The following is a 13,269-nucleotide window of genomic DNA, read 5'->3' as shown; positions in this document are numbered from 1 at the left end:
ATGTTTATTTTGGGCATTTGACTTTTTTTAACTCAGATTTTGGAATATTTTAATCGAAATTATAGAAAAATGGAATGTTGTTAGTACATATAAAATAGAAAATGATGAATACTTTTAGCTAAAGATAATTTGGATGGGGGTTCTGTGTATTCACATTATTTGCACAACTCTCCTTACTGATGCCATATTTTGGAATTTCCGTGACCTAAATGGTTCGCGAAAATTAATATTTTTATATATAGTATAGTAATTAATTTACTAGGCGGGTGTAAATAGAAAATCAACTTCAATTCCATAGAATGACAATACCAACCCACTACTTAAAATGATAAAAGAGACAAAGCAAACCACTTACTTTACCATGTTTACCGAGATTGACGATACCAATCGCATATTATTAGCACGAGAGACGGGCGTGAAAATACCAATCACATATTATTAGCACGAGAGACGGGCGTGAAATTACTAATCACATATTATTAGCACGCGAGACGGGCGTGAAAATACCAATCATACCACTTCAGCGGCAACTCCAAACACACCACTTCAATGGAATACCGACAACTCACTTAGAATGTTTTATTGATGATTTAGTTTTCAACATCTTGACTGTATAACTAACGCCTTCCAAACCAAAAATGTATAAAAATGGTAAGTAGTTTACAAGTACAATTTATTTTTTAACAAAGTCATACTTTATATATATGTATAATAAATCATATGTTTTTGTTTTTTTTTTTTATTATTCAACATTTAGATTGAATGAAATTAACATAGAAAGTAGTCAGCATGCACGAGTACACTATTAAAGGCATCATTGTATTTTCCATCTTGTTGGATAAGTCTCACTCGCTGTGTCTGCACGACCATCTTTTGATATAACTTTTCCCGTATCGCCATTTAAAATAACCAATGCAGGAATACCTCTTACACCAAATTGTGCCATCAGTTTATTCTGAAAATTAACAATACAAAATCATTACACTATAGTGCATTTTGGACGCTGGCATGTTTAACCCTACCATATTCTGTATGTATATGAGTCTGTTCCAAGTCAGGAGCCTGTAATTCAGTGGTTGTCGTTTGTTTATGTGTAACATCATTTTGTTTTTCATTAATTTTTTGTACATAAATTAGGCGGTTAGTTTTCTAGTTCGAATTGTATTACATTTGTCATTTCGGGGCCTTTTATAGCTTACTATGCGGTATGGGCTTTTGTCCTAAATACATCTGTAATACCTCCAACCATATTTTTTTTTATAAAAACTTACATTCACCCTACGATAAGTTTTGTTCACACTTCACTTGCTTACTTGACTAGAGTGCTCCCTTTTCAAGTAATTCCAGAAAAGTGCTTCGGACACACCAAATTTATAAAGTGTAATTTTCATTTGTGTCGAGTTTACATATATGCGAGAAGTCAAATGACGCAGTCAGGTCTGTTCTGAATGGGGACAGACATACAATCATAATGGTTTAATTTTATAAATTGTTAATTGGATAGAAAGTTGTCTCATTGGCACTCATACCACATTTTTCTATATCTATATAAGCATGGAATAGAAAATTCTTAATTGGAACAACACACCAAAGGATCAGTTTGGTTGGCCTGAAACAATGCAAATGTTTGCTCATATCATAAAATACCTTTTTTGAAGTGGAAGTCTTAATGTTCCACCCCTTAACCTAGTTGGTCAATTTGCAGAACCTTTCAAATGCATTTATTGTTAACGTTATCTCACTTGAATATGGAGCTTCAATATATATGGACAATTTTACATAAATGGACCGACTCAATTGGTTTCAAATTGAGGTCAATAAACTCACAAAAATCGTGTGCTTTGTTTAAAAAAAAATACGTAAAGGACAAATTTGCATAGAAATCTTTCCTAACGATTGTTCCTTAATACATAGCTACTTATTGATATATATTACAAAAATTCTACAAGAAAATCAAATAAACCGATTGGCAAACACTACAACGTTGACACAACTGTCAAAATATGTTTTTCTTTTCAGTTTAAAAAAAAGCACACTATAAGCAGAAGCTAGTTTGCAAATCAAGTGACTTTTCACAACTATGATATATATCATATATGCTAAACGATACTCTTACTGAGTAAGATCTACCTTCTTTCCTTCTTCGTTAAATGGCAGTGCTAACCATGGCATTTCACTAAAGTAGGAGTCAAAATCGTTCTCACTTCTATCTGAACTGACAAACACAATCTCAAATGATGGGTATTGTTGTTTATATTTTGTATATTTTCTGGCTAATTCTGGTGTGAAGCTTCGACATGGTGGACACCAATGAGCAGAGAAGTATAAACCTAAAAATAAATGAAAATTACACGTTACCATGAGTAACACTTTATGCACGATATATGTGCTATTGAAATAAGTTAATATACTAGGTAAAAGGTTACAGTGAAAACCAAAAAAAAACATAGTATCAAATCTGAATTCTCTGGCTTTCTTTTGTGTAGAATTTTAATATCAAAAAAGGAATTTGGAGAGAACAAACATGAAATTTTAATTCTTCCAATTTAAGAATATTCTTCCGAACTCTAAGTAAATATTCTGTAAAAATAGTCTTTGAATATCGTTTTTTAAGTCGATATCAAAATTGATTTTTTTTTTTTATTTTTTTTTTTCAAATAGTTATCAAATCTTGTTGATTCTATGTGTAAACGGGAAAACAGATATAACAGATTAAACAAATGACAACCACTAAATTACAAATTCTAAATTGTAAAAATATTCGAATTAGCTCTCACTGCGATATAGCCTTTTTGCGCTCATGCGGCGTAAAGCAAACACCAATTAATCAATCTGAATTACAAACGGCTGTCTTGAGACAGGCACACACAGAGTGTGGATGGTTTAACTTTTTTGTTTGAGCGCTAGAAGTCCCTAAACATTGGCAATGGTGTAACAGCACAACATGCATGAACGAACAAGCGGTAAAAATCAGTTAAAACAAGCTTAACTCTGACATCAGGTCGACACGAAGCAGAAAAAAATAACTAGTGACATTATCACATCATAAATACAAAATCACAAAGTTCCGATATAAAAGTACTCGCAGTTATTGAAAGCTAGTCCAAAGCACACAACAACTAATAAATAAATCAAGTTCTCCCTTCCATATCTTTCAATAAGTGCACATCCCGGGAACGGACTCGGTGTAACGACGTCATTGACGGTCTAAAACAGCGTGGTCTTTATACAATGCTTACAGGAACAGCCGAAATTCCAAACCAAATCTATGTATCTATGATTTTTTTAATTGGCGGTGAGGAGTTATTTGTGGTAAATCTTGGACTTACAAAGTATTTGCCACAAAGATTTCGACATAATCATAATATACAATTGTATTCAATTTTCAAGTTTGGGATTAATTTTGACCTTGAGTTACATACTATTTGTCGTGAACGATTTTATATCAACTGACTCCGTAAATGGTTATGTAAAAAAAATATTAATTTTTGCCTACATTGCATCCGGTTTCCAGTTTTTGGAGATTTCATGATTGAAATATTATTTTTGACTAAAATAGTGAATTTCGGTAATGAAATCGTGTGAGTTTCCTTAAACAACAAAGTTTGTTATGTTTTAAATAAGATTACTTGACACAAAATTTCCGGTTTCCTATTTTCCAAGATTTAATGATAAAATCTTAGCTAATCCTCAAAATACTGAGTTTGGGTAATGGTAATTTTTGTCAGTTTCCTTATTTCTATATTAACAATAATTTTTAAGATGTTAAAATATATTTATATTGTAATGATAGATATGTTACTCGATTAATAATCCAATTTGCCAGTTGGAAGAGTTTTAGTATACAAAATATGATAACATCCTGGACACACACTCTCAAATAGTTCTATTGGAATTTAATTGATATTAAAGCCTTTTCAACATAGGTTGACTTAACTCTAAGCCATCCAACACCGATCTATCATTATGTTTTTGTAATATTTTTCAACGTATACTCTGGTTTAGATTCCTGCATTTAGAGAGAATTGATGTGTTCCTGTTTTTTTTTTTTTTTTATTATTATTCTTTTTACAAATACCACACTAGACTGCTAAAGCCTGCTATACTGATTGTTCGCTTTTTTTTAAATTTAGGGAAATGCTTCATTATTATTGTACAACTCATTTTGCATTATAGCCCCAAATGGAGCGGTGAAGATAATGAAAATAGCTGTTCTTCATCCATAAATTCTGACTGAGATTATTGTTATGTCTATAAGTTCCAGTAAAATTTAAGCAAGAATCTTGAATTGTGTCTCAATGTTAGCACTAATCTATATTCATAAATATAGTGTCGTAGTATTATGCATTTTGATATTTTCCCTATATTGGCATTTTCATGTTCGTAAAACCGACAGTAGCGCTCGCAGTAGACCAAAATAGAGGAACGTGAAATTTTAGGTTAAACCTTAGCCGAAGTTAGTCCATTCTTTTTGAAAAGCTTGAGCCTTCTGCATTTTTGAATGGTCTGCTTTTTTTAAAATTAAAATAACAAGTCGCACGTGACAAAGTCAATGGACGAGCGAAATTGGCGTCCGTTTGAAAGCACGACTGTCATTTGAAAGCACATTAACCAAGCAAACCTTGCTGTATTAAAAAAATACTATAGTATTATCAATTGTATATGCTTCCGTATGTATGTAGACTTAAGTAATGAAACTTTCACATTTAAATAAACTGATGAGAGTAAATTAAGTTAAGTTTATTTACTCACCAACAACTTTTCCACTACCGGTAAATGATTCCGTGCTGACAAAGTTGGACCCATTATTGCCCTTTACAGTTCCTCCTAAATATTCAACGATTTTGTTAGACATTTTTAACGAAATAAGATGTGATAACCTAAGTGGCTAACTTTTGATGAATGACAAGCAAAATATCAATATACTCAGCGTTATAAAATGTACATATGATAATAAACCTGGAGTTATTGTAAGTTGCTGAGAGTGTTCATATTGTTACCAGTGTATTAAATGAACAAAATGCCAATAAATGATCAATATATTTCGGCATTTTAACTGTTTTATGCTCTTAACGACTTGTGCTTTGCCTTTCCCACAAAATTAATCGGAAAACATTCAAAAAGTATTTTTTGATTGAGTTAAGCCTTCCAATTGGTATTTTTTAGTGTGTTTTTCAATGTTGTGATGTTATACTGTTGTTTCACAAAAGGGAGAAGGTTTGGTGCAATTAAAACGTTTAATCCCGCTGCAATTGTTTGCACTTGTCCTAAGTCGGGAATCTGATGTACAGTAGTTGTCGTCTGTTTATGTAGTTCATACGTGTTTCTCGTTTCTCGTTTTTATATAGATAAGACCGTTGGTTTTCCCGTTCGAATGGTTTCCCACTAGTATTTTTTGGGTCCTTTATAGCTTGCTGTTCGGTGTGAGCCATGGCCTTGACCTATAAGGGGTTACTTTTATAAATTGTTACTTGGATGGAGAGTTGTTGCATTGGCATTCATACCACATCTTCCTATATCTATTTAGTTTAACAAATCATTTAAAAAAATATATATTAATCAGATATAGGAAGATGTGGTATGAGTGCCAATGAGACAACTACTCATCCAAGTAAAATAGAAATATGTCATTCAATGCAGCAGAATCAATATGCAGTATAAATGAATACATATGGTCTGCTAGGTTCTTTATACGTACACATTGGGAAAGTTCTTACAAATAAAGAAATATAAGAAACATAGAAGCGTGTCAAGGAAGCACACTATTGCGATGTTCATTTTTCAAACAGGGTCATCTTCAATACTTTTTTTTAATCTTTTGTAAAGTAAACAAAAGTGAAAAATAATCTATAATTCATACGACAAGCAAGTGTGTCCCATACAGGCACGCATCCAGAAATATTTAATGTCTAGGTTGAAATGGGAACAGTCCAGTCTTTTTTATTCGTCATTTTTATGCCCAATTTATTGTCATTATGTATTCTGGTCTGTGCGTCCGTTCGTTCGTTCGTTTGTTCATTTGTTCGTTCGTTCGTTCGTTTGTCCGGTTGTCTGTCCCACTTCAGGTTCAAGCTTTTGGTTAAAGTTTTTGTTCAGGTAGTTTGTGATGAATTTGAAGCCTAATCAACTTGAAACTTGTTTTCCCTATGATAAAATCTTTCTAATTCTAATGCCAAATTAGAGTTTTTACTCCAATTTCACGGTCCACTGAATATACAAAATGATAGTGCGGAGATGTTGCATCTGTGTACTATGGACACATTCTTGTTCTTTTTAACATGATTGTTAAAAGCAAGAACGAAGACAGGAAGTAGATAATCCAATCCAACCAACTTCAATAAGTTTAAACAGTCTGAAATACTTTGATTCTCGCATATCTAGAAACATCATTTATATAAGTTTTAAAGATTGCATTTATTTCATATGTCTAAAATGTATAAGCGCTAAACCCACTAAACTTAAACGTTTTATTAGGCGAAAAATGGGATGTGGGATACGTCAATGTGACTGTAAAATAAATTCTAAAGGTTGCGGATTTAAATCCTGCTGCGCTTTTATCCATGTTGTGTATACAATTATCCAATCTCCGGCGCAGAGTTCATATCCGTTCCATACATGCTCCGCAATACTGTACTTAAATTATCATTCTCCACCTATTTTTATAAACCAATCATCAAAAGTTTGGTATTTTCATTTTATCGTCATAAATTCATATTTACATATTCTACTCATGAGAACGCATCGTTTATGTTAAATAGTACATCAAAGTTGTAAACTAGTAAGTGATGTATAACTATCAAAACAGGCCGGGACGAAGACCAGGGAAATAGATCAAATTGTGATGAATTTCCTTTAGCCGGATACCTCATTATTGTCGTGGCACTTAAACCATTTACATGTAGACAACACACATATTTGAGATGTATTTGTTTTTAATGATCTAAGCCTTTTATTACATATTATACTATTTTTTTTTTATCTTTATCTCAATTTTAAACTCTTTGTTTTCAGTTATATTTGATTTCACCTTTTTTAGATCTAAAAAAACTGAGTTTTTTTCAATTATATCATCTCTCATACATTCAAAGTTAAAGTAGCAATTCTAATTGTTCCTTTATACCTTGCTCGGCCCTTAAGTAACAACACTCGTTCAGTATCGTACATATTGTGTTTTGTCATAGACGGTTTCAGAAAGTGAGCAAGTCTCGAGAAGTATTCCATGAATCTATGTATGAGAAGTAAATAAGGATTGGGGTGGAAACAGATAAATTTCGGACTCAAGTGTAGGTCAGTGTTGGTCTCCGTTGCTTCAGATGATCGGGATAAAAAGTTACAATGGGTTTTTTAAAACTGATGGACAAATCCATCAAAGAAATGTAAGAATTGTAAACGTTTATAATGCTATCTTCCATATAAAAGAGGGGCGAAAGATCCCAGAGGGACAGTCAAATTTATAGATCGAAAATATACTGTCAACGCAATGGCTAAAAAAGAAAGAGACAAACAGACAAATAGTAGAACACAAAGCACAACATAGAAAAATAAAGGCTTAGCAACACAAACCCCACCAAAAACTGGGGGTGATCTCAGGTGCACCTTAATTCGAGCTTGATAAAAGTATGTGTTTATAAGCATTGTGTATATATAAAAAAGAAGATGTGGTATGATTGCCAATGACACAACTCTCCACAAAAGACCATAAAAACACAGAAATTAACAACTATAGGTCACCGTACGGCCTTCAACAATGAGCAAAGCCCATATCGCATAGTCAGCTATAAAAATCCCCGAAATGACAATGTAAAACAATTCAAATGAGAAAACTAACGGCCTTATTTATGTACAAAAAATGAACAAAAAAACAAATACGCAACACATAAACAAACGACAACCACTGATTTACAAGCTCCTGACTTGGGATAGGCACATACATACATACATAATATGGTGGGGTTAAACGTGTTAGCGGGATCCCAAGCCTCTCCCTAACTGGCCTTGGACAGTGGTATAACTGTACAGCATAAGAACGAACTATATAAATCAGTTGAAAAAGGCTTAACTCATCAGATGGACAAAAATATAAGTTAACTGACAGCTAGTTCAAAGCTACTAGCAACTAATAAAAAAATCATGCATCTAAGACTAAATTAGCTGTTTAAAATGTGTTTGATAAAGAACGAACACCGATTCCAGGACGTACGGGCGTACGGACGGACAAGAGTAACAATTAATGCATCCTTCGCCTATACTGCGACGGGGCATTAAAAAACAAAAATAACACACTTATACATTTTTATAAAGCCTCTGATGTAACATATATTTTGGCACTTGGACGGTAAAAGTTATATGACCATGCACATATGTAGCATAAAACGCACAAATGATATAAAGTATATTTTGACAGCATTTTAAATAAAAAAGGAAATACCGCAAAGTCAGCCAATCTAACTAAAATATAGATCTCTTAATTAAATTGCAAGTCAGCGAACGTTTCAGAACATGCACTGCAGCATCATTTAACAATAATATTTTAGAAATGATTGACCAGTTTTTGATCAAATCATATTTTGAGTATGGTGTATTTTATTTACTGTTACAACTTAGATAATTCTTCAATATCATTTGGTAATGGTGAATTCCTGGCTTCATCCGAATATACGGGTAGTTCTGAGGGATTAAAATTTTCTAGAGAAGCTATTTGACTACTTATAACGCACTGATCCATTGTGTGTGCATCTCCTTTGACGGTTTCTGGAATTGGCGTATGATTCCTTGACGAACTAAACCTATCTGCACCTCCGTTGCCATATATATTATAGGTTTGATGTTTTGATTTGAGTATTTCTTTGGAATCGTTGTCACTACCACTGTCTGAAAAAAAATTTTCGTTTTCAAATTCAATTGCGCCTGGAGGAAGAAATTTCGACATCAAATGTTCTTCTGAAACTGCAGATTTTTCGTAGAGTTCTTCCTTTGAAGGGCTTTGTCGTCTGTTCACCTCCTCTGCTTCCTTTAGTTTTTCCTGATAATCTTGGAAATATGGTTTTGATTCCGTCTTTGTTACTGGTAAAGTATAGTTATCTTCAACTACTATTTTTATCTTAGACTTGTTTCCTTTATTTTTTTCTTGCTCCTCACATCTAATTTTGTTTTTCCTTGCTATCTTCTCGCACAGTGGTTTTGTAATAATAACAACCATCATTATAGTAAATCCAACACCTGCTATCAAAAAGATTGGACCAAGAATTAACAAATCTTCGACATCATACACGTCTCCAACAATAATAAGAGCTATCCCTGTTCCAACAAGACACAAGCCAATCACTGTAAGACATATTACCGTGTATTTTTGAGAATTAGATTTTTTGCTATATCCTTTAAATTTTCTGACTGGTGTAACTGTGCTCCTATCCGAAAACATAATTACTCGACACTTCACGCATATTCGTAAAATTCGTTAAATCTTTTCTCATTAGAAGGCAGTGTTTTGTTTATTTAGATCAGCATAAACAGCTGAATGAGAACCTTATTGAATTCTGTCAAGAGCCATTTTGGTTCAAGATCTAGACCTGGTTTCGAAATCCCGTGCGAAAATTTGATATGCTTTTTTTTCATTTAAATTTAAATACATAATAATCGAGAGCAGAGTGTATTTCATGTTTTCTTTATTAAATTATTTTCGTTTAAAAAAATTAATGTCTTATTTTATATTTATATAGTGAACCAGGATATATTAAAAATTCTTTTGCATTGATTTTTGTATCCGTGTTAGACATTGCGAAGCCGTTGATTACATAGCAACATAATATTTACAGTTAAATCCAAACACACGTTACGGGTGATGAGTTCTACTTGTAAACAACTATAACATATATATATATATACACGACGGTACTTTAAATATATAAAGTTTACTAATTGAATAATAATTATTGGAATTACTTAGACCCGCATCGATTTCTTTGATGATAACAGAAAGAAGTTTTGCAATAATATCAATCCTACTTTCTGTAACAATTTTACATACATACATGTATATATATGAATAGTTTTTGGCAATGATTCCAAGTTGAGGGTTTCCAACTGTTTCTTCGAGATGAAAAAAAGCATTGAAAGCACTGGGTGTTTTTTTTAAGTGTGATTGTCAAACGAGTTTGTGTCATTTGTTTATATACAATGGAATCTGAACTGAATAATCTCCATGTAACTGTGATGTGCCAATGCTGACTGCAGTCTGCTTACCAAATATAATTTAAATTACCTAAAGCTATAGTTCATCATAAAGTAGACCTATTAAATCACACAAACTAATACATTGTTGACGCTGCTGCGGACACCGCTAACAGCAAATATATATGCCTCTCTTTTTGACTTCGCCAAGGCGAGAAAGTGAATTATTTATAAAATGCAAATGAATTTTCGTAAGATTTCCACAGTACTCTCTGTCTCGCTTACGATTGCTGCTACCTAATGTAACCATAAAAAATAGTCCATTTATCAGTAAAATACGGAATCAAAGAGCATGATTGTTCAGAGGGATACGATCGCCATTGTTTTATCAGTAAAATACGGAATCAAAGAGCATGATTGCTCAGAGGGATACGATCGCCATTGTTTTCATTGATGTTTAGTAGTATATTCATAAAACATTCAACTGCACATGTATCCGTATTTAATTGAATTGCATACAAGTCGTTTTTAAACTTTAAAAAAATAGCCAATCTCTGAAACAAGAGCATATTTATACATGAACAATGTAATATTGAGATTTAAATTTGCTCTACATTTGCTTGATTCTTGGAAATTCAAACCCTCTTATCTAAAATACTAAAACGCAGCCGCGAAAACGCGGGTTTGTTACTGAATTAAAGGATCTACAGTTTACGCCTTATTTTCACTCTGGATATTTTTTATTCGTATTGAAAAGTGAGAAATTAAAAAATGAGGATTATGAGAAGAAAATTAACAGAATGTAACAGCAATCTATTTGTTTGTTTTTACTTTTTTTTTTTTAATACAGGACAATCTTAAGAATCTGAGTTGTTCCTATAATGTAAAGCACAAAACAGTTGACGTGAGAGCCTACGAAGGGAGTTAATGGTACCTGAAAGTCTACAGATTGCTTGGCAGCAATCATATCCCAAAAATGAAATAAATACGTTTAAAATGTTGCTCTTTTAATTGACACAGTCTTTTGGTCATGATTAAGCTTCTGTCCAAATTTCATAAAATTCCATTAGGATATGGAAAAGTTATAATATTCAAAAAAACTTGTACAAAAGACTAAACCTTAATGTTAACGATACCAGTCTCGCAGCGTTTTCGTCACATAAATATCGCAGGCTCGATAATATAGTCTTCATTGCTTTAATTTATGGCCATGTTTTAAGTTGATCTTGAAAAAGTACAATTAATTGTTCATGACTTACGATCAATCTTAGTCCTAAGGTTTTTTGTGTGAAATCGGCGACTCCTGAATTTCAATAACATTCCGTAGTTGGCTTTGGTATCTGTCTATCATATTTTGTTTTAATATAAAAAAAAGAAAACTCGGTATAATTGCCAATGAGACAATTGCAAATCTCCACAAGTTTGTTTGAGTATTTTTTTAGGGTGTACATAATTCCGGCTTAATCAGTTTTTTTAGCTTGTTGTTCGGTGTTGGTTTTGCTCTTTGTTGAATGTCGTAGTATGACCTACAGTTGCTCACATCTCTGTTGTTTGGTCTTTGTTGGATGTCGTAGTATGACCTACAGTTGCTCACATCTCTATAGTTTGGTCTTTGTTGAATGTCGTAGTATGACCTACAGTTGCTCACATCTCTATCGTTTGGTCTTTGGTGGATGTCATAGTATGACCTACAGGTGCTCACATCTCTATAGTTTGGTCTTTGTTGGATGTCGTAGTATGACCTACAGTTGCTCACATCTCTATCGTTTGGTCTTTGGTGGATGTCATAGTATGACCTACAGTTGCTCACATCTCTATCGTTTGGTCTTTGTTGGATGTCGTAGTATGACCTACAGTTGCTCACATCTCTATCGTTTGGTCTTTGTTGGATGTCGTAGTATGACCTACAGTTGCTCACATCTCTATCGTTTGGTCTTTGGTGGATGTCATAGTATGACCTACAGTTGCTCACATCTCTATCGTTTACTCTTTGTTGGATGTCGTAGTATGACCTACAGTTGCTCACATCTCTATCGTTTACTCTTTGTTGGATGTCGTAGTATGACCTACAGTTGCTCACATCTCTATAGTTTGGTCTTTGTTGGATGTCGTAGTATGACCTACAGTTGCTCACATCTCTATAGTTTGGTCTTTGTTGGATGTCGTAGTATGACCTACAGTTGCTCACATCTCTATCGTTTGGTCTTTGTTGAATGTCGTAGTATGACCTACAGTTGCTCACATCTCTATCGTTTGGTCTTTGGTGGATGTCATAGTATGACCTACAGTTGCTCACATCTCTATAGTTTGGTCTTTGTTGGATGTCGTAGTATGACCTACAGTTGCTCACATCTCTATCGTTTGGTCTTTGGTGGATGTTGTAGTATGACCTACAGTTGCTCACATCTCTATCGTTTGGTCTTTGTTGGATGTCGTAGTATGACCTACAGTTGCTCACATCTCTATCGTTTGGTCTTTGTTGGATGTCGTAGTATGACCTACAGTTGCTCACATCTCTATAGTTTGGTCTTTGTTGGATGTCGTAGTATGACCTACAGTTGCTCACATCTCTATCGTTTGGTCTTTGGTGGATGTCGTAGTATGACCTACAGTTGCTCACATCTCTATCGTTTGGTCTTTGTTGGATGTCGTAGTATGACCTACAGTTGCTCACATCTCTATCGTTTGCTCTTTGTTGGATGTCGTAGTATGACCTACAGTTGCTCACATCTCTATCGTTTACTCTTTGTTGGATGTCGTAGTATGACCTACAGTTGCTCACATCTCTATCGTTTGGTCTTTGGTGGATGTCATAGTATGACCTACAGTTGCTCACATCTCTATAGTTTGGTCTTTGTTGGATGTCGTAGTATGACCTACAGTTGCTCACATCTCTATCGTTTGGTCTTTGTTGAATGTCGTAGTATGACCTACAGTTGCTCACATCTCTATCGTTTGGTCTTTGGTGGATGTCATAGTATGACCTACAGTTGCTCACATCTCTATAGTTTGGTCTTTGTTGGATGTCGTAGTATGACCTACAGTTGCTCACATCTCTATCGTTTGGTCTTTGTTGGATGTCGTAGTATGACCTACAGT

At 33.7% G+C, this 13,269-nt stretch overlaps 1 protein-coding gene across 1 annotated transcript; it reads right to left on the bottom strand.

Annotated features, from left to right (window-relative positions):
* Window positions 1–569: 569 nt before the first annotated feature.
* On the bottom strand, window positions 570–4,899 carry LOC143046973 (nucleoredoxin-like). Its single transcript, XM_076220001.1, has 3 exons — window positions 4,753–4,899; window positions 2,131–2,330; window positions 570–955 (listed from the first exon to the last, which is right to left on the bottom strand). Exons 1-3 carry the CDS (start codon window positions 4,853–4,855, stop codon window positions 815–817), a joined length of 444 nt encoding a protein of 147 aa, XP_076076116.1. The 5' UTR covers window positions 4,856–4,899; the 3' UTR covers window positions 570–814.
* Window positions 4,900–13,269: the final 8,370 nt, after the last annotated feature.

Source organism: Mytilus galloprovincialis, chromosome 9, assembly GCF_965363235.1.
Source record: "Mytilus galloprovincialis chromosome 9, xbMytGall1.hap1.1, whole genome shotgun sequence".
In the NCBI taxonomy this organism is placed as follows: Eukaryota; Metazoa; Mollusca; class Bivalvia; order Mytilida; family Mytilidae; genus Mytilus; species Mytilus galloprovincialis.
The sequence above is the reverse complement of the archived record's forward strand: the minus strand, read 5'-3'. Positions and strand labels throughout refer to the sequence as shown.

Bases quoted from the DNA above. Each gene is read 5' to 3' on its own strand.
- LOC143046973 (XM_076220001.1), bottom strand. From the start codon at position 4,855: ATGTCTAACAAAATCGTTGAATATTTAGGAGGAACTGTAAAGGGCAAT. The intron at 2,331-4,752 runs GTGAGTAAATAA...ATTTATTTTTAG, and splicing joins CGGTAGTGGAAAAGTTGTTG to GTTTATACTTCTCTGCTCAT. The intron at 956-2,130 runs GTAGATCTTACT...GTTAATTTTCAG, and splicing joins TTAACGAAGAAGGAAAGAAG to AATAAACTGATGGCACAATT.